The sequence below is a fragment of the Stigmatopora argus genome, chromosome 4 (assembly GCF_051989625.1).
Source record: "Stigmatopora argus isolate UIUO_Sarg chromosome 4, RoL_Sarg_1.0, whole genome shotgun sequence".
In the NCBI taxonomy this organism is placed as follows: domain Eukaryota; kingdom Metazoa; phylum Chordata; class Actinopteri; order Syngnathiformes; family Syngnathidae; genus Stigmatopora; species Stigmatopora argus.
The window spans coordinates 9,352,502-9,379,992 of NC_135390.1; the positions used below are offsets into that span (position 1 = coordinate 9,352,502).

Sequence of the window (27,491 nt, forward strand, 5' to 3'; positions counted from 1 at the left end):
GTGTGGGTGTGAATGTGCATGGTTGCCCGTCTCCACCGATTCAGGGTGTCCTCTGGCCCGGAGTCAGCTGGGATAGGCTCCAGCACCCCCGCGACCCCAATGAGGATAAAGCGGTTTAGAAAATGAGATGAGAGATGGATAAAAATAATTGGGGTTTCAAGGCGCGATGCGCTTTACGGACAGTTGGTGGCGCCATCGGCTTTCATTCCAAAGTGATGCCAAATTTATTCTCTGAGCGAAGAAGACTGATAAAGGCGGCTTTGAAGACGGTCACAAGGAACAGGCTTCCCTAAAACTTGCTAACATTATTCCAGATACTAAACTAGGGTTCATCTTGTCGCTTCTTGTGTAAGTCATGATGTTGGTTAATGTGGTTATTTTGTCGTCGTATTGAAGTCATTGTTTGGATCTGGAGGAAATGATTACGAGAGGCCTTTTTTGGGCTCGTGGCTAACGGTGTTAGCATTTTGCTAAGCCATTTTGTGTGACGATGAAACACCATTTCAGCGTGGGCTCGCTCAAGTTATTTCTTTGACAACTAGGATGGATGGAGATAGGATTGGCAACGTAACCATGGATGTTTGCTTTTAATCCGTCGGCGGGTTCTCACAACGGGCAACGTGTTTATATGACGTCAATTTTGCCTGGAATTCATGTACGGGGGTGAGACAGATTGTTTGAAAACGTGATCATCGGGTTTGTGATTCCATTCCAAATTGTTGGGTTTTGATGGCAAAACTAGTCGGTTTCCTCAGATGCTCACAGAAGTCTTGATGTCCTTTTGAATGCTGTTGGAGCGCGTTCCATATGAACGGACATTGTTTTTGTCAGGTGGTTGCACAAAATGGTTTAATCAGAAGTTAGGTGTTTTTGATTTGGGGTATATCACATGATAGGAAATTGGACCCAATCGTGTAATTTTTGGGACAATTTTGTCCACTGTCGATTTCCAATTATCTCTTTTTAAACTTAGTGACCTAACCACTAAACTATAAATAACCAACCCAATGATTACATTGTAGGGTTAATTTAACGGTGCTTTGCCCTTCAACACGGCATGCGAGCATTTTCTGGCGAACGTTCCTAATGCCTCTCAATGTTGAGCTAAAGTTTTATTAAGCCATGTTGTACGTTTTAACAAATGTTGAAGGAAAACAAACAGTAAAATTCCCCAAATAATGAGGATCCAATGTAGCGTTTTTATTTTACTTGGCAAGAAATTTGGGCTTGTTGAAGTTAATCTCCAAGATGACATTTGCAGCATTTGAATGATGATGGATTTGGTTTGGGAAAAAAACATTTGCAACAGTGGTTGGGAGTCACTAGCATGTTGTGTATTCATTTGGTCGGTATTGTTTGGTTATGTAGCGTGTATGTCAATGGTTAACAATTTGGGTGCTACTCTTTTAGGATGGTCTGCTTTTACGTTGGTGTAGGTACGATGCTTTCTCCAAAAGCATTTGTTTTAGACACGGAAATGTACTTGTGTAGTATGATGGACAACTTGGGGTGACTCATCAAACTTGGTTGAAAAGGTTATGAAGATTTCTGGGGAATGGACACTTTCTGAAGAGTTAGATTTTAGCGCCACATTTGGTGAATGCCTTTGTATCAAGATAATGTTGGTTAATTTTTCATCTTTTAAACTTAACGGTGCTACAGACAGTGGTAAAAACTCTGATGCCACATGTAGTGTATGTTTTGACCTACTGCAGACACCTTTGCGCGTTAGCAAAGTGCTGTGTCGCCAAATGGAGTGGAAAAGAGGGTTGGGACCAGGTTCTTTGCCAGAATGAAAACTTAGCTCACGTGACTTTGGATTGTGTGGAAATGTAAGATTTATATGTGGATTGGTATTAAGGTTGGAACTGATCTGAGTTATTAGCATCTTTGAGAATATAGTACACTGAAAACAAATGGACTGAAACTTTTAACCTAATCTTGTGGTAGACAGTTGACCATAGCTGTACTTTCATGCTTTTGTGATAAATTTAGCATTTGCGCTTTGGGTTTTAATATGATTTAGACTTGTCATCTATGAATTACCTCATCTCCTGTTGCTTAATAGGTTTTTGGTGACATGTTGGAATGACGGAGTGCAGAGATGAAAATATTTGATGGGAATAATGTTCGATCTGAGTTATTAGCATCTTTGAGAATACAGTCCACTGAAAACAAATGTACAGAAACTTTTAACCTAATCTTGTGGTAGACAGTTGACCATAGCTTTACTTTCATGCTTTTGTGATGAATGTAGCCTTTGATCTTTGGGGTTTAATATGATTTAGACTTGTCTTCTATGAAGTACCTCATCTCCTGTTGCTTAATAGGTTTTTGGTGACATGTTAGAATGGCAGGGAGTGGAGAGATGAAAAGCTTTGATGGGAATAATGTTGTTCTATACCCTTCTTTCTGCAGGTGCTGTTTTATTGTGCTTCAGTATGGCAGTCGTCATCCGTTTACAGGGATTGAGGATCACGGCTGGTTCTCAAGATATTCGCAAATTCTTCACTGGACTGAAAATTCCAGATGGTGGTGTACATATAATTGGAGGCGAGCGAGAGGAAGCTTTCATTATTTTTGCTTCCGATGAAGATGCAAGAAGAGCCATGACACGCTCGGGGGGTCAAATTAAAGGAGGACAGGTGTCTTTGCTGCTCAGTAGCAAAACCGAGATGCAGAACGTTCTCGAAATAAGTACCAAGAATGCGGAGAAAAATCAAAGGAATCGTTCCGATGACAAGTCAAGGCACGCCCGGAGATCCGCAGAGGCTGACGGCAACAAGAGGTCAGCCGGTAGAGCTGACCTCTCCCCTCCACCCCGCCAAAAGAGGCTTTTAAGCAAAGAGTCTCCATGTGTTTTTCTCAAAGGCCTGCCCTTCAGTGTGTCTGAGAGAGATATTACTGATTTTTTCAGTGATTTGCACATCATTGACATTATTCTGTTAAGGAATAGAGTTGGGAGAATTAATGGAATGGCTCTCGTGAAATTTTCTAACCCCGAAGAAGTAGGGGAAGCAATGAAGAGGAATAAGGGATATATTGGTTCTCGGTACGTGGAGATTTGCCCCACGTCCGAACGGGATTGGGACCGGACCGCCGAAAGATTGCATCCCGCGGGCGAAAATCCAGGGGGCGACCAGTTCGAAAGACGCGGGTCACCGCCACGTGGTCAGAAGAATTTCCAATACCATATGAGGTCACAGTCACCTGATGGCCAAAGGGTGTCGTCGTCGTCCAATGACGGTTACTGTGTTATGATGGAAAACGTCTCCTTTGCAGTGGAAACGGAGGACGTGAAGAGATTTTTTGGCGACGCGAGACTCTACGACGACCAGATTATGTTCACGAATCCCGACGGCAATAAAAATAGATGTGCATTTGTACTCTTCAAGACGCTGCGAGAGTACCGTGAAGCGTTAGATCAGGAGGCCAAGTCCTTTTTCAATCGGTTGGTTCATGTCCGGCCTGTCTCCAGAGAAAAAATGATAGCCATCATGAAAAGTCAGAACGTGCATGACGGCCCTTCTGGAAACGCAAGAAGGATGAATGACAGAAATCCAACCCGTCCCCGGGATCACCCGGACTCCGAGAGGTGCGTGCTCCTGCAAAATCTGCCCCGTGACGTGCGCAAAGTGGAGGTCGTGGACTTCTTTGGGATGAACGTCTCGGAAGAGGATGTGCACTTGCTCCGAGACAATGCGGGCATGGGGACCAGCAAGGCCTTGGTTCTGTTCCCTTCAGAGGCGGAGGCCCATAGGAGCCTCAGTCTTGACGGACAGAGGTTTCTCGGCACGGTGGTTGCTCTGCGATGCATTTCGCGTGGTCAGATGAGGGAGCTGCTCGACGGGCCACAGGCGGCTCCCGGCCCGCAGCGAAGATTTAATGAGTTTCAAGGCGCCGGCGACGGAGACTACGCCAACTTCAGGGGCTCGGAAAGTGGTAAAATGCCAATGAATGCGGGTGCCGCATCCCACGGAGGCTATAATTCTTATGACGAGCCGTATCAAAGCAGAAACGGTGCTCGTGGTAGTGGCGGCCCTCCCACCCTCGTAAAGCTATTTAATCTGCCTTTCCAAATAACGACGGAGGAAATCTATGATTTTTGCCACGGATATCGCATTATCCAAGGGTCCATCTCGTTGCAGTATGACAGGAGCGGAGATTTTCGAGGTACAGCAAGCGTGTTGTTTGAGACCCCGCAGGAGGCATCAGTAGCAATGCAGGAACTCAATGGGAGGCCGATAGGTGCTCGAAAGATTCAACTCCTGATGTGTGAAAGTGACTTTGGCGGGTTGAAACCTGATGGTGATCTATTGTTCTAGACTGAACACTTGAAATGTGACTCTCAGTTGGAGTAAAGTTGTCTTTGTCTGTTTTAGAGCTTTTTGTGTTGTTTTTTTCCTCATAATTCAGGGGTAGGGAACCTATGGCTCGGGAGCCATATGTGGCTCTTTTGATGGGCTCCCTGCTAGCCTGTGAGCTAATATATGGAAACCGCTGGTCAGAGAGCCGAGTCCCAAACGTGCCAATAGGAGCGTCACGTCCGCACTGAGGCGCCGCTTTGATCAAAATTCTTTTGTCTGGGCCCCACCTGGTGCCTGTGGTTAGCTGGGATAGGCTCCAGGACCCCCGTGACCCTTATGAAACCTTATTGTTTATGGCTCTCTCTGTCAATAATGTTCCCGACCCCTATGGTAACTGATAGTAGTCTGTTATTGCACCGGTTCGAGTGATTATTATTTTTCATTTTTATTTTTGTCCCTAGTCAAAATTTCATTAAAAATGCACATGTTCGAAACATTTGAGTGCATCCATGAGAATTATTCGACTGTATATTCATCAATTCACTTTAATCTGTATGTATGTTTTTTTATTTTTATTAAAAATACATTGATTTCAGTCATCATCCCTTGTTTTTTTCTCAAGAACATTTTGTATTAAAAAAATTAAAGATTTAAAAAACAAATCATTTTTTTTTCACATTGGAGTTCTAACTTTTTAAGTAAGATTATTGCAACCGTTTTGTATTAGTAACATACTGGCTTACATAACGTTTGGGAAAACCACTAGTTAATAACTTTATTTTGAAACTACACTATAGCTTTATTTTGAAACGTAACCGGATCTATAGGACAATTTGCAAGCTTGATACGGGTGAGGACTTTGGAGAATCATCGTAGTCAATTACGCAGGTAAATGAATCAATGAAATTGTACGTGTATAGTTTTAGATGTCAGCTAAAATATATGCTAAAAAGTTTGCATGACAAAATGGACTCTTCGAAGGCGCAGTTTTTAAAAGTGAACTACTGTGGTCAACTAGTTGTAGATCATTCGGTCAGACTGACAACTTTCCCTCACGCCAATCTGTTCAGATTCAGTCGCTAACTAGCCTTTATTAGCTCTAAGTTAATTTGCAACACGACAGTTATTTATTTTGTCAGCCCGACTATGTGATAACCAGTAATCATTTGAAACGATTAGCAGCAAACCCATAAAGTTATGGCGAAAGATTCCTTAAAATGCCATTAATTCAAAATTAATATCGCGACCGTGTCATTTGCTCCATCCTTAAAATAACATGGCTAAGCATCGGATTTTGCACTACTAGAATTAATGAAGTAAACTATTTTAAAAAAATAAATCATTTCTTTTCGGGGCATCGTTTGTTGCCAATGGTCATGCTCACAAGCTAGCACGACTTGTTAAAAAAAGCAATACAGAGACCGAAAACGGACAATTCACATATATGTAACACTTATTGGGGTAAAAACTATTTTAATTGTCCTCAAATGACACGAGAAAAAAAAAAATCAGAGCCAAGAAAAAACAAGTACGCAATAATATGGTCAATTTAAAATGCAAATTCCTTTAAAGGTTGGGTAAAAAAAAAATCACCTAAAAACAACAATGACGTACCGTTACGCTGCCTGCAAATTTAAAGTGCTTACTTACCACATCACGTATAAAATTTGGAACTAAATTGTTACATGAAAAATATTTTCTTTTTCAAATCAACATTTCACATCCAACTATAATGCCCCAAATATCTTCAAAAAAAAATCAAAGACCACACAAAAATGTAGATTTTTCAAAATTGTGTTACTCAATTAAAAAAAAGACCTAATTATTACAATACAAAATGGCATATTGACTAATTTTATGATGGGCACTATATTCTTTGATTCTTTGAATAAGCTGCAATTGGCTGATCAGTCCCAGTAGTGCCTGCATCCACAAAGACCTGCTGAACGAGACTTGAATCACATTTAATTATATATAATAAGCTTACATCAGAATGGACGTGTTGAGGAAAATGAGACACCTACAGCCTGCAAGACCCCTGCGTCGCTGCCTCCATGATGACGTCGGTGTTCTCACTGGTAAAAACCGATATAGAGAGCCTGATGCTGTTGTTTATTATTTCAATTGCTGCTTCTAATATATATGAATCTGTTTAGAACCCACACTAAATGCTGTTCCGTCTGCGCAGTCGTTGATGGATCTGAAGGTAAAATGCTTCAGGATATCACAGATATCCCATAGCCAAATTAAGAATGAATTGTAGCAAAGTTCTATTTTTTTAAAGAATACCGTATTTAACATAATGTATTATTGTGGTATGAAAGAGCTGGTGTTTGCTTTATCTTCTTTTTTTTTATTCATAAAAAAGAAGACAAATTGTGTGAGAATTTCCGAAAAAAGAGTAAATTAGATATAGATATTCATTTTCTGTAATCATTCTGTCATGATAGTCCTCCATTTCTTAAATATACTTGAAAATATACTTATAAATGTGATGTTTTCAAAGTTTTTTTAAGCACACCATGTTTATACCCAATTTCTATAAAAGTGAGGGTAAATATGGGTCAAAAAATGATTGTTCTCTTGTTTGTGATCAGAATAAACTGTTTTATGTGTTTTTCATCTTGTGCATTCCGCAGACAAATATTGATATAGAGCTGTTCTGCAAGCTTGTCAATTTCCAAACAGATAAAAAAGGTAACATCCAGAATTGGATTTTTTTTCTCCCCCTGATTTTGACCTGAAGCTGCCTTTTCTAAAAACAAGATTTAACTTTTCTCTTTGTTAATATCAAGCACTATGTCTTCTCAGAGCGACTTTCTTACACAAGAGAGTTTTTAATTGGTCTTGCGAGTTGTCCTGCAGCCAAGAAGAGGCCGGCATATTTACCGGACCACCCCATAGTCTTAGCAAGTGCAGTAAGTTGACCTAAGAAAATATTCATTAAAATCCATGTTGTTTGTATTCAGGATCTGTTCTTCATACTGTGTCAACAGAGAGAGAGCCCAATGAATACAAGAAAAGAGCAGGAAGTGTCCTGCGACCCAAATGAGGATAAAGCGGTTAGGAAAATGAGATGAGAGATGAGCAGGAAGTGTGAATTAATAACCTGATTGCTTCTTTAAATTGTGACTGATATTGCATGTCTGTGAAGCCTCAATTCTAAAACACACCATACGCTGTTTACGTTCCTCGAAGTGTGTCTTTGCTGTGTTGCTCAAGTTCATTGAACCTTACTGGTTGAATTTACGTTGAGGCATTTTGACAATCATTAACAAGCCTTAATTGCACTTCTGCAGTGCTCACTACTGACGGTGGATATAGAAAAAAGTCTACACACTAATGCTCAAATGCACAGATTTCTTTGTCATGTATAAAAATAATACCATGATAAATTATTTTGCCCTCTGATTGAGACATTTATTTATTACTACTAAAATATTCGAAATAAAGTAGGGTTTTTTTTATTCATCATAGTCGCTCTTTTATATCATATAAATATGGTATTCAAACAGGTGTGTAGATTTTTTTTAATATCCCGTGTATTTGTTTGTATATTCTGTATCAATATTCATTCATTTTCTGAACTGCCTATCCTTACAGGGGGTGCTGCAGCCCATCCCAGCTAACTAGGCTGGTTGAACACTAAATTGCTGAGTGTGAGGGTGAATGGTTGTCCGTCTCCTTGTGCCCTGCGATTGGCTGGTGACCGATTCAGGATGTCACTCGACTGATGCCCGAAGTCAGCTGGGACAGGCTCCAGCACCCCCCGTGACCATCACAATAAGCGGTACGGAAAATGAATGAGTTATTCTATTCATTTTCATTGCAGGTTATAGTTAGATTTTGACCTTAAAACCTCTGCCTCAAATAGAAATGGGAGTTGGAGTAAAAATGTTTTCTGCCTAGTGTCTTTCCCTTTCAAACACATTTAATTCAATTGAATTGGATATTTTGTTTGCCTTTATCTCGTGGTTTTGTTTGTTTTGATTTCACTTATGTTTGAAATAAAGATTTCAAGTAATCAATCATGAAGTAATTCATTATGTTGAAAACTGGCAAAGTGCAATTCTTTGAAGATGATTAAAATCGTGTGCTGGCATAGTAAAATGAGTCTCAAATGGCAAAGAGATTTTGAGATAAAAGGCAGTTTGTAACTAATATAGTAAATTAGCTAAAAAATAATAGCTTTTTTTGCTTAGTGTTTTCAGAAATATAATATTTATCCATGGACGGTTAGGAGTTTGCTCCACTATTGCCAATTCCCTAGCTGTTTCAGCAAATGATGGCAGGAAATGCTTAGGTATTTTTAATCAAGCATAGTTTCTATGTGAAAGTACTGCCAAATTATTTTAAAAATATAATTTATATTTTTTTCTCATGGGCTGTGATGAATTTGAGTGTGTTTTAAGGGAATAAAAATAAGAGAAACATAAAATGAGGCAAAGGGCCAAAGTATACTTCTGACAAGAAGCAAAGTGCTGTATTTATTTTAGCTGGGAGCCGCATGCGGCTCAAGAGCCACGTGTTCGCCACCCCTGGTCTAAGCATTACAAAGCATAAAATCAATTATGGGGAATGTACACATCAAAGCTGCAGTTAGATTCCCTTACGGGCCTGTAAAATGTTCGTCCACAAGGTGGCAGTCTGTACAACGTAACTAGCTCCAAATTTAGTCGTTCATCGGCTAAATCCGTATTTGTTAACAATTTACGGGGCAGCCATTTAACTCAAATTAAATACTGTGGAGGTCGGGTCAGGGGTTGCGAACTTTCTCCAATTTTCCGAATTGTTCGCGGTGCATTCAGGTGACCCTGTTTTGAATAGGGAAAAGCAGACCTCCTAGGCAGCTGCTGGATGGCTTGAAAACGCGCTTTTATCTTTTCAATTTCGCTTGTTGCTTACAACTTGGTGTGTCTCGATGTCTCTACGTTTCAACCAAGAAAATATTCATTTATTATTTTATTTAAACGCATACTGTGTTTTATTTTGGTCATTGGGTTCACTATTTTGAGACAGAAGATGAACTCGGTGAAAAACAAGGGAACCAGCCGGTAAGGTCGCAGTGGAATCCTCATGTTTATATCTTGAATGTTTGTCTTAAACGGTTTGAAACTTCTCTGAGATCAGTTCCATGACTTGGAGAAGGTTTTAATGACTTTTAGGGAGCATGACATAAATGGTAGACTAATGGGTAAATGGTGTGAAATGTATTGAAATACTCTCAATTTGGTCAAGGATGTTCATAGCTGCTGATGTAATAAAGAAGAAAAAAATCAAAGAATATTTCAGAAGAAAGGGAAAAGAGAATCATAACTTACTTGCTGCCATTGACGACTAATCCAATTAAATTAAGAATCACCGCTGCCATCTCTCCCTGAACTATCGCCAAGAATGGCAGCCAATGAGTTAAGATGGAATGTCGATTTCCTTAAAAAAATCATATCCTAGGTCTTCTCCACTAATTCTGCTGAAAAACATACAACCTGAACATTTTTCACTACTATATTGTATAATAACTTTCCCTTTTCCTTCACTTCCAGCCCCGTTTCTGTCCATAACCCTTACCTCTGCCGGATGAAAGATGACATCTTGTACCACTTCAATCTTGGAACGGGAACGCACAACCTGCCTGCTCTGTTTGGTGACGTCAAAGTAAGAATGTTTTAAACAAAAAAAACACAACTTACCTGCACATTTGAATTTTCCTTGTGTTGTTTTTCCCTACCAGTTTGTGTGTGTTGGTGGCAGCGCATGGCGAATGAAAGAGTTCATCGAGTATATGGCAGCAGAGCTTGGGATGCAAGATCCCAGATCAGAGTACCCCAATATCTGTGCTGGAACGGACCGCTATGCCATGTACAAAGTTGGTCCTGTACTCTCTGTTAGTGTAAGTAGAAGCACAGTATTACCGTTGATTCTGTGAAGTGATGTAATATGATTTGCTATATTTTTCAGCATGGAATTGGAATCCCATCCATATCAACAATGCTGCATGAGCTGATTAAGCTTCTCCATCATGCACAATGCAGTGATGTTACCATCATACGCATTGGAACATCAGGTGGTATAGGTAAGCTTGTAAAGTCCTTGTGACAGTATTTGTCTTTTTAATAGTACTGCGCATTCAAGTCACCTTAATATTTATGTTACACTTTATTTTGTCTTGAATTACATGGAGAAGGTTTTCCTTAACTTGGGTTGGTAAAACGGCTAATGTAGATTTTAGACATGGAAGAATAACTGTTTTTCCAAAGCAAAATTGATTTGTTTCATATCTATGTTCTTCATTCTTTGATCCGGAGCCTTTGTACACCATCCATGAACATATAAAACTATTTTTTAACCCTTAAGTCACATTTCAAAACATATTTAATAATATATCAGGCATACATCTGCTTGACATTTCTCTTTCATGTCTTATTTATGCGTGTATTTAACTACATTTTCTGTTACGTTTACCTTGTACTCTGAACTTGAGTGTCACGAAAGATCCCTGAATCGGTGGCCACCCAATCGTAGGACACAAGGACATGTGTATGTGTGTATATATGTATATATATATATATATATATGTATATATATATATATATATATATATATATATATATATATATGTATATGTATATATATATATATATATATATATATATATATATATATATGTGTGTGTATGTATGTGTGTGTGTGTAAATGTGTGTAAATGTGTGTATATGTGTGTATATATGTGTATATGTGTGTATGTGTGTATGTACATGTATATGTATGTGTGTGTATGTGTATGTATATGTATGTGTGTATGTGTGTGTATATATATATAAACATATATATATAAACATATATACATATGTACATATGTACATATATATATATATATATATATATATATATATATATATACATATGTACATATATATATATAAACATATATACATATGTACAAATATACATGTGTGTATGTGTTGGGGTTATTCTGGACGGCTCAAATTCGGTCAAATCCAGCTGAAAACAGCGTTTAATGATTAAATACAAATACTAATATTTGTATTTAATCATTAAACGCTGTTTTCGGCTGGATTTTACCAAATTTGAGAGCATTTTGAACCGTTTGGCGAATGGACGTATATAGACGTTTTTTTGCCCCCATCGCGACTTGGGCTGCCATGCCCACCCAAAAGTGCTTATTCCGGGGCCAAAAGTGGACAATGCCGGCGGCGGGCCGGATTAAAAATCCTAACGGGCCATTTATGGCCCGAGGCCCGAGGTTGAAAAACGTGTACACACACGATCCGGGGGCGGGGCGAGCGCGCGAATCCCGTTTCGGCGGAACGTCCATTCGGCGACATGTCCGTCTGTCAAACGTCCGTCGGCGAAACGTCTTTATATATATACATATATACACACACACACATATATATATACACGGCGAAACGTCTTTATATATATACATATATGTATATATATATATATATATATATATATATATATATACACACACATATATAGGGGCAATTTAGAGTGATCAAATTGCCTATCATGATGGATGTTTTGGGGCTGTGGGAGGAAACCGCAGTGCCTGGAGAAAACCCACGCAGGCCCAGGCAGAACATGCAAACTCCACACAGTGAGGACCAACCTGGAATTGAACCCTTGACGCCAGAACTGAGAGGAGGACGTGCTAACCACTCGTCCGCCTGGTCGTTTGAAATAAAATGTATTGTCATAATTATTATTAAGTATTCCATCTATTCATTTATTAACCATTACCGTACATTTTTTTCAAGGGCTTGAGCCTGGTACTGTTGTTGTCACCAAACAGTCTGTGGATGGCAAGTTCGTGCCAAAATTCGAGCAGCTGATCCTGGGGGAGACGGTGGTCCGCAATACCGACCTGGACTACGGCCTTGCTGAGGAGCTGCTTGTCTGCAGCGAGGAGCTAGGATGCTTCCACTCTGTGATAGGCAACACTATGTGCACTATGGATTTCTACGAAGGTCCGCTCTGCTCATTTTCCCATAATTCCATCGACTGCACGACGCCATTAATCTTTTGTGCTGGCGTGTAGGTCAAGGCCGTTTGGATGGTGCTTTCTGCTTGTACACGGAGAAGGAGAAGCAAAGATACTTGACAAAAGCCAGGGAAGCGGGAGTCTGCAATATTGAAATGGAATCAACCGTCTTTGCCGCCATGTGCAAATTGAGTGGCCTTCGAGGTGAGACATAATGCAGTAAAAGGGCCTTTTCACTTTGAATGTAACCTCAAATATTTATTTTTATTTTTGCTTCGAAAGCCGCAGTGGTATGCGCAACGTTAGTGGACCGGCTGAAGGGAGACCAGCTGATCAGCTCTCGCGACGTCCTCCACGGCTACCAGCAGCGGCCTCAGATTCTGGTGGGATACTACATTAAAAAGCAGCTAAAAGGACTGGGAGCACTTCAGAAATGACCACTTTCACGACCACACAATTAGCACAACTCAACCGCACCATCTTTACTGGGAATTCTTGACATTTTAACCTTAATGTGAATGCAGGTTGTACTTAATATTCTTATGCTGCATGCAATTCTTTTGTATTTATAAACTGTTATGAATTGCCCGCTTTCTATTTGACTGTAGAGTGTCATTTTAATAAAGCAAACACCTTTATTCTCTGTAGTTAGCAATTTTAATTTGACCATAACTATAGCATCCCGCTTCATAGCCCAGAAGAATGAAACTCACCAGCCTGAGCATTAAGTGCATCCATCAATAGATGATTCTGCTTATTTTGCTGAATAAGAACAGACCAAGATGCATTTCTTCGCCATTGCAGTCTAAATATTGATGCGATAATACAGTATACTCTTTAATGTTAATTAAAAGCAGTATGTTATTTTATTGCGTAGTAATGTACGTACTCGTGTTGGACAGCAGCAAAACAGCGAGTCATACAACAAGGTCAGAGCAGGCACAAACTGGTGCTTGTGACCACCCACTGCTAATTTAAATATGCTCGGGGGAGGGCTTCGGATGCAGTTCTACTGTGAATGTCAATGATGCACCATATTAGACATTGTATAGGCCCAGTTTATGGGTCCTTATTAGAGCTTTCTTTGAGAAATTTAAGGATTTTGTTTTAATCAACCCATGAAGCTAAAGAATAAAAAAAAATAAACCCATATTTTTTTTCTAGTGATAGGGAAAATATTTTTTTCATTTAGGAGATTCTGCAATCGACCACTATGTTCTGTATGTCTGTTTTATTATTGTTATTATTATTTTAAATAGACAAGCGTAGGCTGATGGAACACCCTAAATGGCCCCTAGGTATGAGTGTGAATGGTTGTGTTTCTCCTTGTGCTCTCTGATTGGTTGGCCACCGATTCAGGGTGCCCCCCGCCTGATGCCTGGAGTTAGGTGGGATAGGCTCCAGCACCCCCCACAATCCTTGTGAGGATAAGCGATTTAGAAAATGAATGAATGAATATCATTCAATGATTAATTCCGCTTATTCTTGTCAGGGTTGCGGGGTGCTGGAGCCTGTCTTAGCAGACTTTGGGCAAAAGGCAAACACCCTAAGAATGGTCACCAGTCTCCTTGTGAACTGTGATTGGCTGGCCACCAATCCAGGGTGTTGTCCCCCGCCTGGAGCCCGTAGTTGCCTGGGATAGGCTCCAGCACCCCCACGACCATGGAGTGATTGTGAACACGGCTGGTTTTCTGTCGACCAGTCTAGAGTGTAGGCTGACTTTCATCTTAAGGCAGCTGAGTTCGACTCCAGCACCCCACGACGCTGACAAGCATAAGCGGTGCTGAAAATAAATGTAAACGAACATGGATGCATGTACGGTGGATATGAGCTATTTTTCAACGCCATTATCCACCGGTTCATTAGGTGCATCCTGTGCTTGTGTGCCCGCCTCCTGGCCACCAGCCGATCCTCCCCTCCCCTTTTCCTCCCCTCCCCGCTGACTCAGTCGAGCTGTCTCCCCCTCTCGCTCTCGCTCTCGCCCATTTTCGTCGTTCACCTGAACGCAGCACAAGAGCAAAGAAGCAGCACGCACCCACCCTTCGCTCCACGCAAGCCCCTGCAGCCATGGCCAAAACAGCGACTGGTAAGATATTTTTTCCCCTCTCATTAAGAAATTAAAAGTAAAGAGCAAAGGAAACGGATCAATGGTGTACTTATTGATGCTCCTTGATTTCTATGGAGGTCTTACATCCCCGGCGTTTGTCGTCTGCAGGCCGGTGATCGCGTCTTATGTGGAAAATTACCATTTTTAAAATATTTATGTGATGAAAATGCGCGATCATATTAAACATTTTAAAGGGTGGTGCTCTGGACCATGTCGTTGCAATGACATGATATCGGCGTCGTGGTCGTGCAACGTAAGCATTGACCAATTAGCCATTTTGCATCTTCACCCAGATTGAATGTGTCGTTATGCATTGGATACATTTTATTTCGTAAAAGATGCTGAGGATAACAGGAATTGTGTCGAGGCGCTGGCGCTCCATCACTCCATCTGCCACAATATGCAGCATAATGCAGACGGACCCCACCCAAGATGCTGATGGTGCCCACCATTGAGGCCTGAGAGGGCGTCATCACTTTTTTCCACTGCTAGGCTACCAAACTCTGCCAACCTTTCTTTATTTCTTTTCATTTTTTTTGTTTTAATCTTCTAATTACTGCACAATGGCAATCATGAATCTACTCTTTTGAATGGAAATGAATCCCTTTTCAAGAGCTCAGTCGTGATGCATCATCCTTTGTTAAGGGTGCACGGTGCCATTACTTTCCCAGTTGGACATATAGCAAGGTTTAGGTTTTAGAATGATTGAATTCTCGATGGATAGTGGATAAATTCATAATTTTTAATGATTTTACATCAGATCGACCCTTTGTTATCTTACACCGACCGATCACGTGCGAAATAGAATGAGATGTAATTACATAATTAGGAATAAACTCTTCACAATGCTCCATTTTCAGAGCTCAATCTGCATTTTTCAGTATTTATAGTGTGGGTGTACAAATGTACTGTATCATATTGTTTCTCTTTGTCTTGTTACTCAGTCAAAAATAAGCTGTATGAACATATTTGCGACACAATATGATACAGAATATATTTTCCGAGAGTACTTTGTGTCACAGGCCACTTTTTTTTAAGCAGTCACCTCCATTAAAATGTTCTAAACATTGGGCGGGGACCGCGAACCTTTTTTCCTACAAGGGGCCATTTCAGTTCTCGTCAACCCTTCAGAGGGTCGTACAGCACTGATGGGAAAATCAAAACAATGTTAATGTGTAATGAATATATGTGGGCGGGCTTTTTCAAATACTCTCCAGGGCCATTTAAATTCATAATGCATTCTTGCTGCATGTAAGAAAGGAAGTAAAGTTACTGTCATTAGTATTCGGGGGTTGACTGCTAGGGTGCCAGTTTCAAGCCAGTGAGATTTAGAAAGAACACAACGCAAACTAAAAGGCATAAACCGTAATGGCGGCCATGTGGGAACTGAGCCATTTGTGCAGCCGCATTTTTTTTTTCAATTTGGCAAACTCATCCCATCAACCTTAAAAAAGCAGCAGGTGAAGACAAACCGGCTCATCATGTGATAGTGCACACTGCGCCGGAAATGAAGTAACTTAACCCACTCAAATCAGCTATCTGACCACCGAGCGCTGGATTGCAATGAGATCTAATGAGATTCCAGACAAGTGACATATAGAAAAATTTCATTACCATGCTCTGGTAGACACTGCAAGGAGATAGTTAAAAATCAAGTTAGGGTTGAAGCACTATACCTATTTGGAATACTGTCATCCTTGCATCTTTATACTACATTCCCATGAGTGGGAATTGAACCCACGCTGTCCAAAGGCAGGCGAAAGTAGCTCCAGACCATCATTAAGTCCTCTTGGAATTATTTTTGGTATTACTATGTTTTCTGAAGCACATTTTTTTTCTGGTCTTATCATGTTGGCAGAGTGACCAATTGTTGCCAGATGGTGCAATTCTGGTATACATAGTGCAGGAAATGTTTGTCTTAACACGATGCACCGAAAAAACAAAAATTAAAAAGGAAGTTGACGATTTTAGTTTTTGGCAGCCATTTTGAGCAAATGCTACAGCTCAGACCTGGACGACCCCCTACTGGAGTTTGAAACAAGCTACATTCAGAACCAAGTGGAGCAGCATTTGCAACCTTTCTTGAGACAATAAACATATCTGACAGTAGAGAAATCTCTCATACCACACCCCAAATCTTTAATTAATTAATTAATTAATTTGTATAATTGGTCGTCGGGGTGCCGAAGCCCACCCAGCTGACCAATGACATAGGGTGGGGCATATGCAAAACTGTTTATCAGCCAATTCAGGGTAAACTGAGAGACATTTCAGAATGTCATTTGACTCATAAATTATGTTTTGGCATGCAGTGTGTTAAACACAGTATTACTTGGGGCCGTGACTAGTGTGTATTTTAGTTTTTTTAATTGTTAATTTCACCAATATATATTTTTTAACATTGTAATAATTTATAAATGAATTAAGAATTATTAAAAAAGAATCTAAGAAATACAACAATGATTTAGTGATTTTGAGTTAAATGAAATTAGATCATTTCACTATTCGCGCACCAAATGATCTCTGGCAAACACTAATGAGCCGCAGCAGGGTTGTCATAAGTAGATTCAATAATATTTTTTCTGAATATACCAATCTTGGGAATATTTATGGAAAATTTTAGTAAAGGTCATCGTAAGAAACATTTTGCGTATACTTTAATATATCATTTCATTTGATTCTGAGTGGAAATGCTTCCACGATTCTATTATATTGAAGTCCAACCATCGCGTACCTCTCCACATGAAAAAATATCATTTCATGAATAATTAAGAAGATGCTTATGGAATTGTACCGTATGCTTTATGGGCTCCTGACATTGTTGTTTTAGTGTAATGATGACTCACCTAGGGCGGTCCGGCGGCTGAGTGGTTAGCGTGTTGGTGTCACAGTGGGGGACCTGGGTTCCAATCCAGGTTGCCCCACCTGTACCTGTGTGGAGTTTGCATGTTCTCCTCAGGCCTGCGTGGGTTTTCTCCAGGTACTCCGGTTTACTCCCACATTTCAAAGACATGCATGGTAGGCTGGTTGAACACTCTAAATTGCCCCTTGGTATGGGTATGAGTGTGCATGGTTGTCTGTCTCCTTGTGCCCTGTGATTGGCTGGCCACCGATTCAGGGTGTCCACTGCCTGTGGCCCGTAGACAGCTGAGATAAGCTCCAGCACCCCCCCGCAACCCTAATGAGGATAAAGCGGTTCAGAAAATGAATGAATGAATCACTCACCTAAATAATGTGTTGCCGTTTTTTGTGTGCAGCGTACAAGGAGAAGATGAAGGAGCTCTCCGTCCTCTCGCTCATCTGCTCCTGCTTTTACCCGGAAGCCCGTGACAAGATCCTGAATGAGTTGGAAGGTAAGGAAGTCATTTGCAATCAAAGCCCCCACCTCCGCTCCTTCCTGGATGACGTTCACGGAATTCTGACCAAACTAATATGATTAGCAGCCGACATCGAGGTGAAGCCGATAAACAAGCGAGCTTCCGGGCAAGCGTTTGAGGTGATCCTCAAGCCGGTGTCTCCAGTATCAGATGTTGTCCACAACCTGGCTTCTTCACCCAAGAGGGACATCTCCCTGGACGACATCGAGAAGAAACTGGAGGCGGCCGAAGAACGGAGAAAGGTGAGTTTTCCGCACGCCGCGATCCTATTATAAGGGCTCAATGGGTTTTCTTTGTTTTAGTACCAAGAAATACAGGTGCTGAGGACTTTGGCTGAAAAACGAGAGCACGAGAGGGACGTGCTATTCAAAGCCCTGGAGGAGAACAACAACTTCAGCAAGATGGCAGAGGAGAAGCTCCAAATGAAGATGGAGCAGATTAAGGAAAACCGCGAAGCTCATCTCGCAGCCATGATGGAGCGTCTACAAGAAAGGGTGATGCGCGTAGTTTGTCCTTGGCCCATTAGGCTAAAATTGCTACAACAACACACAAAACAATTTAAAAACCATGTTTTAAAATAATAATCCAATTTTTATACATATTAAAACAGCTGTACCGTTGCAGCTGGACATTTGGGTGGTAGAATTGCAGTAGTGAACTACTGCTATGGTGGATATAAAAAGTCAACACACCCCTGTTAAAATGGCAGGTTTTGTGATCTGAAAATGAAAATCAAGATAATTATAATAATTTACAAATTTCTCATACCATTTATTTGACAAAATAAGAAAAAAACATTTGCAAATGTTTACAAAAGGGAACTAAAAGGGAAGAGTTAAAACCATGTTTAATTGGAATTAGTTGCAATTTCTTCCATTTATGTAAGAAGAGTGATAAACATAAAATATGGTTCAAAGACTCTAGTAGGCTGTTTATTTGGTCATTTTTGAATAGGTAGAGGTCATACAGTGATGCTGAATGTAAATAAAGTCACTTGTAATCAAATATAATCACTTTTAAAAGCAAGTCATCAGTTCATTTTCATAACGGCAAGCGAAATGTGTCCATCTGGTGGTTGATGTTATATTGACCGCATTGATGTTGTTTCCTAGGAGAGACACGCAGCGTTGGTGCGCAGAAACAAAGAAATGAGGGAAGAGCTGACAGCATGAACGCGCACAAAAGCCCCCACTTCCACCATCCTTCACTCCATTGGTCCATCCATTCATCGACCCTTTCCCGAACAGACATGCAAACCTAGAGCGCCCGACAGATGGAGGACGTCACCACTACGTCACAACACTCAGCAATCAATCAGTCAAATCAGTGTCACTCATCTTTGAAAGCTGCAAGGATTTCTTCATTTTAGAGAGGCATCGATCTCAATTGGTAAATATTGCTTTTCTCTCTCTCTCTCTACTCTCTACTTCTCTCTCTTTCTCTCCTGTCCTATTCTATCTTATCTATGGATTTCTGCATACTGCACTGTACTGCGTACTGTACTGAACAATGTTTTTTTTTGTTGGATGCCACCCCTCTTATTGTGTGAATTGTGAGTTGGATGTAGACTGACGTTTGCAATGTATTCCCGACAACGATGATGATGATGATGATGATGATGATGATGATGACAATAATGTTTTTGTGTCTTTGTGAAGAATGTAGGCTGCTGCGGTAAATAGAGTAGACAAACCCAACTCAAGCCACCTGTATCTTCCTCACGCACGCTTAGAATGTATTACAAAACAAAATGTCCATTTGCAATGAGCCCGGTGTTTAATTGGTGCTTTATAAGGATTAAGAATGTCTTTCCAAAAAAAAATAGGGCAGCAACTGTTTCCAGACATGCAGAGTCGCAAGGTCACTTCCCTTAATGAGTCCTTCACCAGAATGTACCGGCATACTGGTTACCATGCATCAAGACTCGGAGAATGTGTTCTGACCTTGGTATTTATTGATCACGTGAAAAGAAAAATATAGTGAGTGCTTGCTTAGCTACGAGAGAATCGGAGCCTCGGATTGACAATGCAGGATGCGATAGTATTCATTCAGCGCACCCAACTTGTAGTCTCTTTTTAATATACGGCACCGCTGATATCTGCCTGCATCCTCTGCCGCTTGTGTTTTTCTGCCCTTTCCTTCATGAATTTCTCTGTGAAAGCTTTGCTTAATAAAGATTTGGGATTCTGTGAACATGGTGTGCACCATCTCACCAATTTCTGTGCCGAGACGAGAATGTGGCAACTGCCTAATAAAAGATCCAATATTATGACTGTCAGATTTTTTTCTGTGGTCAATACGCTCAAATATGTTTTTATTAAGCTGGATGGAGGCAGGAGAGATAAAAAATGGCACTCAGGCTCAGGTTTTATTAAGTTCTAAATATCTCAATAGATCTTTAGGAGCAACAAGGATTAATTTGTTGCTTATAGATTTCATTCACTTACATTGACAGTTGTTGACATAAAAAAATATTTCAAATTGAAAAGTTGGTTTTGAGTCTTCATGTCTAACTGCCATTGATGTTGATAGGTGATTTTTTTTGTTTTTCATTGCTGCGAGCCCAAACAGTCTAAATGGCAGATAATGACCAAATTTTAAATTTATATATTTTTTAATATTTCTTATTATCATAGTTATGAGATCCAGGGTTCAATCCCAGGTTCGGACCTTCCTTTGTGGAGTTTGTATGTTTGCATGCGTGGGTGGGTTTTCTCCAGGTACTCCGGTTTCCTACCACAACCCAAAAACATGCAGGGTATGCTGGTTGAACATTCTAAGGCAGGGGTGTCAGACTCGGGTTGGTTCGCGGGCCGCGATAACGTCAACTCGATTTCATGTGGGCCGGACCATTTTAGATATAATATTTTTATTTTTTTATTTTTATAAATGGATTAAAAGAACTGGATTAAAAGCCCTGAATATTCATTTTTTATAGATCTAAAACAATGTTTATTTTAGATTTTTTTGGTATATTTTGTAGATGTTACAAAATGATTTTTGAATTAAAAACAGAAAAAAAATGATTAACAAATTACAATTATTGATTTAAAAGGGGGAAAATCAGGAAATTTAATATACATCTATACTCTTCATTTGAATTTGATCCTAAAACAGAAAGTCGGCACTCATGATTTACTTTCCCGGGCCCACAAAATGATGCGGCGGGTCAGATTTGGCCCCCTGGCCGCCACTTTCACACACGTGCTCTAAGGTATGAGTGTGTGGGTGAAGGATTGTTCGTCTCGTTATGGCCTGCGATTGGCTGGCCATCGATTCAGGGTGTCCCCCGCCTCTGGCCCGAAGTCAGCTGGGATAGGCTCCAGCACCCCCCGCGACCCTAATGAGGATAGAGCGGTTGAGAAAATGAATGAATTAATGGGAAATTGCCTTGGAATCCAGTCCCCTACTTAACCAGCAGGGGGCAATAAAAGATTGACTTCTGCAGTAATTTGGGCCTCTGCAGCTCAAAGACAGGAAAAGGAAGTGTCTAATGGTGCCTGCCACTTTTACTGTGATGTCTTTTATACGAGTTCATTACAAAAGTTCACCGCTCATAATTGACACTCAATCAAACAATATTTGCATTTTTTTTTTAAACTGGATGATTTCACTATTTATTAAACCTGTCGCAAGGGTGGGTGGGTGTTTTTTTGCAGGATCCTTAGCTTTTCCAACCTGTAAGAAGAAACCTTTCTACCAATCTGGTATCGTAGAAGTGCAATCAGTGGATTGCAATCAGGTGCTTCTTTTTTCAGCAGAAACCTCATTGGTTAAACTGTTTGTGTTGGGTGGGTTGGAACAAAAACCTGCACCCATAGCAGCCCTCAATGACTGGTTTGGATACCTCTGCTTTAAACTATATTTTGACAGCAACACTTCGTGATAATTGGTGATTTTTTTGATACCACAATCGTTAAATCATAATCTACATTTGATTAAAAAAATGTAGATTGTAAACGGAGGCTGGCTCATGGGTGAGTTAACAAAAGTTTGTACTATATAGTTCTTTTTTTTAACAGATGATGGTTAACTGATTTGCTGCTATTAAGATCTTTGGGAATAATACACATGAATGGGGACTATTTGAAATATGGGTACATTGTAAAACAGCCTTTGATATTCGCCACCAGTTTCGAGACTTGAGTTCAACGAGTTGCCCTCTGATATGACCTTTCCAATACAAGAAAAAGCTCCGCTTGGAGTCGGTGATTTAAGGCGCAGCTCCCGTGCGTGTTGCCTTTGCTGGTGAGCGCTTCCCTCCAAATGTCCGCTTCCTGTTCACACTATTGTCTCCGCTTTGGACCAACCCAAGACGGTGAGGTCAGGCCAACATTGTAAAGGATTTCCTGTGGCTCTTAATGATTTCCTGGCTATTCAGGAGGCTAACAATACTCTTGGATTCAGTTACGTAGCTGGCACGCAGCGTAGGAATGGCGGCTGCACTCCATAAACGACGCCTCATTACGTTCTTATTAGCTTTTATGGGATTTTGGTGCGTGTTCATCTGCGCACCTTGGCTGTGTCACTTTGTTATATTACTGATGTTCAACTAGCGTAGACAAAGCTGTGTTATAAGATACTAGAACAATAAAAATGATTGCTTTCTGATTTATTGATAGAAAAATATTACAAATATATATATATATAAAAAACAACAAGTTCCCAAGTTAGTTTTCCGTGTAGTCCAGATAGAAAGAATTAAGCCAAAGTCTAGTTTAAATACATAATATTGCTCCTTGACAGTTTAAAAATGCTCAGCGTAGAGTCCACTTGTGTCTTGGCCTTCCAACTGGATAGTGTGTTAGCTATTTTAGTTATCAATTTCAATTCATCAAATCTAACTGTCCAGAGCTCATTCTCTTTTCTAAACAAGTAAGAAATAACGTCCATAACATGCTTTACAAACAATAAAAATAAGCTAGTTCATAGTGTCCACCTGTCTTTTACAGGACGAAAACAGATGGTCACGTGGTTGTGTCCCAGCTCAGCTGTTGTCTTCAAAATGCCCCGATCTCCGTGCCCCACGGCCTGTACGGCTTGGACAGGGCAGAAGGGGGGGCGAGCGCACCGAGGGCTGCCGGGGAGACGAGCGGGAAAGCGCCGAAAGAAAGGGGGAAGGCCGACAGCGAGGAGAGGGACGACAGCAGGGGTGGCGAAAGCTTGGACGTCGCCACGGCGATGGGTAACGAGCCGCCGGGGGGCGCTCTGAGAGACTCCGTCGGGGGAAGCAGCCTGGACGTCGCCGAGGTCTCGGGGGACGGCGCGGAGGGTGGGCGGGCGTTTCCTCTGGATGCGAGCGTCCTGCCCTGCGGGGGCTGAAGGAGGAGGGGCCGTGGGATGGCCGGGTGGGCGCCGCCATAGGCCGAGCCCCAGGCTAAGTGTTCCAGTCCGGCCTGCGCCTCTCGTTGGGACGCGTAGTTGCTCAGGTGGGACACTAGGCGCACCCGCAGGGGGTCCGCGCCGTCCCGGCCCTCTGCGATGCTCAGGAAACGAGCGGTTTCCGCCAAACACTCCCTGAAGCCCAGGCTGCGGTAGTCCTTTGCCAGGGCATGCGCCTCAAAGTAACCTGAAGGGGAAAAGGGTCATAAAATTAGACCATATTCAGGGTTGTGGGCGATCCCGATTTGTCTTGTCATCCAAAAAGTCGGTGACATTACAAAATTACAATATTTAGGTTGTTTCGTTTTATGACAAACCGCTTAAAGCAAGCACACTTGCCCCTTTTATGGATGAAATTTGCCAAATATTGAGAATACATCCCAAAGTTGTGTTAAATGTGCTGGTGGCGTTACAGAATACATTCCTTGATAAATGCTAGCCCAGCAAATCATGTTACCATATGAGCAGATAATTCATGTGTGATAGTCGAATAGTCAAATAGTCGTAAATGAGCAATACCTTTGCCTCCAGATGCATGCAGCATCTTCAAGTGGTCCACAGTCATTTGCAGTATTTCTGCTTTCTCCAATTTGGCTGATCCCTGCATAGACAAGCAAATAAAACGACAATTTAATATCACTTCCTAGGCGACACTCAATCTAGGTCGCTTCTTAACTTTTAATAGGCGTCTTGCTCAAGTTTAAAATACTATGTACTAGTTTAGAGTTGGTACAAATGCTCATTAACCGTAGTAGTCCCCTAAATAATAAAACATTAAACCACACAAACACAATGCACTGAATAAGCGACATTAATTATATATTAATGACATTGATGGATAATATTGTATTGGGAATGATGCTACAACTCCATGGCTCTAACAAAAATGGTAAGTTAAAACTAATGCGATACTAGTGGAAAAAAACATTTTGATCATAGAGATAGCTATTTGGTTATTTGTACATCACCGAGCCTGGGCTTTAGCGTTTTTCAAAATAAGTATCAGATTTTAAATGTAAAAATGAACACAATTTTGGGTGATGTAAATCAATTTCATGAAACAGAAAATGCCAACAGCTCACATTTCTGGCTAATTTCGTTTTTGATTTCAATCTGAAAATGGGTTTAAGATTTATTTAAGATTAATGTAGTACACGTATGTTAGTTTTGTTTTACGATTTTTAAAAAATTAGGACAGGTCCTCGACTTACGACGCTCCGGATCCTTCCTTTTATGCAGGTTATTTACAAAGATTTAAAAAAAAATACATAAAAATAAAAAAGACGAATTTCTTGTCGCTGTGACCTTACAACTGCGTTCGTGTAAAACACAACTTTAAGTCGTAAAACGAGCACCCCCGGCACGCGGCCACTTACTATTTAGTTAGCAAAATAACGCCTTTATTTATTTATTTTTATACCTGTTTCTCAAAAGCACTAGGCACCAGTCTTCTCAGCTCAGACAGACTATTATTGATGCGATCACGTCTTCTTTTCTCAATGATCTAAAACAAAACAAAGGGAAAAGATTTACAGTACTGTTGTAAACGAAGAAGATAAAAAAGCAAGATAAATACTCACTCCTCTGCGTCGTTTTCTGGCTTGAACTTGAGTGGTGGTCGTGGACGGTGACATTGAGCCGTGTGAATCGGCAGGACTGAAAGCACATATAATAATTTAGGAAGAAGTATCAGAGTAAAATGGCAAGAGCGAGTCTTGGTACGAACCCATTTTCGTCCCCGCTGTCCTTCTCCACTTCGATGTTGTCGTCGAGGTCGCTCTCAGACGAGCTGTAGTTGTTGCTGCGCTTCATGATGCCTTCAGTGTACTTGGTAGTGAAGAAGTGACAGCAACACCACCAAGCGTCACTTTTACTGGGCTCACGTGCCTCAAGGGGGCGGGACCCAAACAGTCACATGGGTGGTGATTGCCCAAAACAAAATTGTGCAATGTACGTACTAGACTAGAGCCAGGATGGCGAACACGCGGCTCTCGAGCCACATGAGGCTCCCCCTCTTGGCTTCTAATCATATTTTGTATACACTGTGACTCTCTTATTACTCTTATTTTTATTCTCTCTTAAAACACACTCAAATTCATCAGGGCCCATTAAAAATAAATAGATTATAAAAAATAGAAATAAAATTAGGCAGATGGGCGGCCCGGCGACTGAGTGATTAGTGCGTCGGCCTCACAATGGGAGACCTGGTTTCAAATCCAGGTTGGTCCACCTGTGTGGAGTTGGCATGTTCTCTCTGGGCCTGTGTGGGTTTTCTCCGGGTACTCTGTTTTCCTCCCAAATTCCAAAGACATGCATGGTAGTTTGATTGGACACTGAATTGCCCCGAGGTATGAGTATGAGCGTGAATGGTTGTTTGTCTTTTTGTGCCCTGCGATTGGCTGGACACCAATTCAGGGTGTCCCCTGCCTCTGGCCTGAAGTCACCTGGGATAGGCTCCAGCACCCCCCGCGACCCTGGTGAGGATAAAGTGGTTCAGAAAATGAGATGAGATGAATTTGGAAGATTGGATTTTTTTTATGGTGCTTCTGGCGTGACGTGTGGCTCCATGACTCTCACTGTTTAAAATTTTTGTTGTTTGAGTTAGAGAAATACTTTGAGGCATAGTGGCAGAAGAAATAAAGTTGTACTTTATTATTGTTATATTTCCTCTGACCCATGTGAGAAGAAGTGGAATGGAAAATGAATAAATGACTTATTTTTGTACTCACAGATTTTTATTGTCATTAAAATTATTATAATTTATTTCACTTTATTCCACCAAAACAAGTGTCAGGTGTACAGCATCAAAAATGTCAAGAGCATCATGGTTCTGTGTAGATTGATTTGTGTTGTGGAGTTGGTAATCTACTTTGAATTCTGCAACTTTAAGAGTTTTGTTTGTTTTAAATTCATTTTAAATTAAGATAGAAAATAAAATTGACCATGTTTGGTAGCCTGACACTTGTGTCTTGGCTATAACTAGTTTGTTGTTTCTTATAGGGCCCTGTTCCCCCACACTCTTCAGCAGTTTGCAGTATTATACAGCGACCAGTCACAATATTATGACCAATGGCACAATACGATGAAATAAAATACAATATTGATCAAATTCAATTCCATTTATGGTTGTAGTCGTGATCCGCAACAGTATAGAATGTTCCTGAGCTGTCCCCATATTTATGACTCTCTCACATAACTAAATGAGATCACCCAAATACTAGACAACTAGACTGCTGTTAAATGAATTAATCATGCTCAAAAAATTCCCTGCGGAAAGATTGAGCTTCCCACTGACAGTTCCCCCTGGCTTGAAGCCCTCTTTGGCCTGCTGATCGTTTTGGGGTGGGGGGAGTCAGTGGTAGGCCTCTTTGCTGTTGTGCAGGACACACGGCCTATTAGCAGAGTGTGTTGTTCTTTGTTTGCCGTCAGCTGTGTGATTCTGCCACGGCTCTGAATCGGTCGGGAGGCCCAACGTTAGCGAGGCGGCGTTGCCGGGCTCTCCTAGGAAACTGCAAACAGGTCAACTGACCGAGCTTCCCAGGGAATCATTCATCCACAAATCAGAGCGTGTTGGCCAGCTCCCGGCTGGGAACGAGGAGGAGAAATGTTTTTAGAGGCTCAAGCTTCACGCGAGTGTGAACGGAGGTTTTGCTTATGAGCGACATGAACAAACATACATACTGACTCGTGTTCACTGTCGACCTATGAAAGCGTGTCAGTCATCCGCCGCTGCTCGGGGACACGGGTGGTCTACTGAAGGTGAGAACATTTTGACCCCGCTAATCTGCCGGGGTCAAAGGGCACACTATATAAAACACAGTAGCTTTCTACATCTCTGTACTAAAGTGTAACTGATACACGTGGAGTTAATGTTTATACATAAAAGTGTATATGTAGGCAGTACCGGGGTTTTGACCTGAATTGCGTCATCAGGCCCCTTAGTTTCCATACACGAGAGCTACAGTGTTGGAAACACATTCAAACAGGACTTCTTTTGCCAGGGCAACTTTTGTTAAGGATGTATTTCATACTTTTGGAAGAGATAAAACATGCTGTCATTCCAATGTGCCAATAAAAACATGTATTTCCCAAACAAAGAATCAATCCATTGTCATTTCAGTTCATGAAGTACTTAAAAGGGTCAATAGTAGACTTGTTAATTTGGCCTAGCCAGTGGATTTTGATATGATCAATCTATACGTTTTATAGTGCCCATCCTTATTAGTGTCACAGAATCGTGACCGGACGTTTCGCCGAAAGACGTTTGGTCCCCGGACGTTTGGTTGACCGGACGTTTCGTCGACCGGATG

At 41.0% G+C, this 27,491-nt stretch overlaps 4 protein-coding genes across 5 annotated transcripts; 3 read left to right on the forward strand and 1 right to left on the reverse strand.

The window, feature by feature from the left end:
- The first annotated feature begins 181 nt into the window (after nucleotides 1–181).
- Nucleotides 182–4,909, forward strand: rbm12bb (RNA binding motif protein 12Bb). Its single transcript, XM_077598956.1, has 2 exons — nucleotides 182–348; nucleotides 2,419–4,909. Exon 2 carries the CDS (start codon nucleotides 2,442–2,444, stop codon nucleotides 4,323–4,325), a length of 1,884 nt encoding a protein of 627 aa, XP_077455082.1. The 5' UTR covers nucleotides 182–348; nucleotides 2,419–2,441; the 3' UTR covers nucleotides 4,326–4,909.
- Nucleotides 4,910–9,052: 4,143 nt separating this feature from the next.
- upp1 (uridine phosphorylase 1) lies at nucleotides 9,053–12,953 on the forward strand. Its single transcript, XM_077597702.1, has 7 exons — nucleotides 9,053–9,361; nucleotides 9,851–9,962; nucleotides 10,039–10,197; nucleotides 10,266–10,380; nucleotides 12,092–12,301; nucleotides 12,373–12,519; nucleotides 12,598–12,953. The coding sequence occupies exons 1-7, from the start codon at nucleotides 9,330–9,332 to the stop codon at nucleotides 12,750–12,752; spliced, it is 930 nt and encodes a 309-aa protein (XP_077453828.1). The 5' UTR covers nucleotides 9,053–9,329; the 3' UTR covers nucleotides 12,753–12,953.
- Nucleotides 12,954–14,258: 1,305 nt separating this feature from the next.
- stmn2a (stathmin 2a) lies at nucleotides 14,259–20,077 on the forward strand. Of its 2 annotated transcripts, none has more exons than XM_077597703.1 (5): nucleotides 14,259–14,401; nucleotides 17,680–17,775; nucleotides 17,866–18,041; nucleotides 18,102–18,293; nucleotides 18,912–20,077. In XM_077597703.1, exons 1-5 carry the CDS (start codon nucleotides 14,383–14,385, stop codon nucleotides 18,969–18,971), a joined length of 543 nt encoding a protein of 180 aa, XP_077453829.1. In that variant the 5' UTR covers nucleotides 14,259–14,382; the 3' UTR covers nucleotides 18,972–20,077. The 2 variants fall into 2 exon arrangements, with proteins under 2 accessions (XP_077453829.1, XP_077453830.1); XM_077597704.1 differs by having other exon boundaries at nucleotides 14,329–14,401; nucleotides 17,863–18,041.
- A 2,319-nt stretch (nucleotides 20,078–22,396) lies between these two features.
- LOC144073075 (hairy/enhancer-of-split related with YRPW motif protein 1-like) lies at nucleotides 22,397–25,067 on the reverse strand. Its single transcript, XM_077598613.1, has 5 exons — nucleotides 24,908–25,067; nucleotides 24,762–24,837; nucleotides 24,602–24,685; nucleotides 23,701–23,782; nucleotides 22,397–23,368 (listed from the first exon to the last, which is right to left on the reverse strand). Exons 1-5 carry the CDS (start codon nucleotides 24,991–24,993, stop codon nucleotides 22,800–22,802), a joined length of 897 nt encoding a protein of 298 aa, XP_077454739.1. The 5' UTR covers nucleotides 24,994–25,067; the 3' UTR covers nucleotides 22,397–22,799.
- Between the last annotated feature and the right edge of the window lie 2,424 nt (nucleotides 25,068–27,491).

Excerpts from the sequence above, each read along its gene's own strand:
- rbm12bb (XM_077598956.1), top strand. The coding sequence starts at position 2,442 with ATGGCAGTCGTCATCCGTTTACAGGGATTGAGGATCACGGCTGGTTCT.
- upp1 (XM_077597702.1), top strand. The coding sequence starts at position 9,330 with ATGAACTCGGTGAAAAACAAGGGAACCAGCCG. Across the intron at positions 9,362-9,850 it reads AAAAACAAGGGAACCAGCCG|CCCCGTTTCTGTCCATAACC; the intron begins GTAAGGTCGCAG and ends CTTCACTTCCAG. Across the intron at positions 9,963-10,038 it reads CTCTGTTTGGTGACGTCAAA|TTTGTGTGTGTTGGTGGCAG; the intron begins GTAAGAATGTTT and ends TTTCCCTACCAG.
- stmn2a (XM_077597704.1), top strand. Across the intron at positions 17,776-17,862 it reads GATCCTGAATGAGTTGGAAG|CAGCCGACATCGAGGTGAAG; the intron begins GTAAGGAAGTCA and ends TAATATGATTAG. Across the intron at positions 18,042-18,101 it reads CGGCCGAAGAACGGAGAAAG|TACCAAGAAATACAGGTGCT; the intron begins GTGAGTTTTCCG and ends TCTTTGTTTTAG.
- LOC144073075 (XM_077598613.1), bottom strand. The coding sequence starts at position 24,993 with ATGAAGCGCAGCAACAACTACAGCTCGTCTGAGAGCGACCTCGACGAC. Across the intron at positions 24,838-24,907 it reads GACAGCGGGGACGAAAATGG|TCCTGCCGATTCACACGGCT; the intron begins GTTCGTACCAAG and ends ATGTGCTTTCAG. Across the intron at positions 23,783-24,601 it reads CTAGTGCTTTTGAGAAACAG|GGATCAGCCAAATTGGAGAA; the intron begins GTATAAAAATAA and ends TTGTCTATGCAG.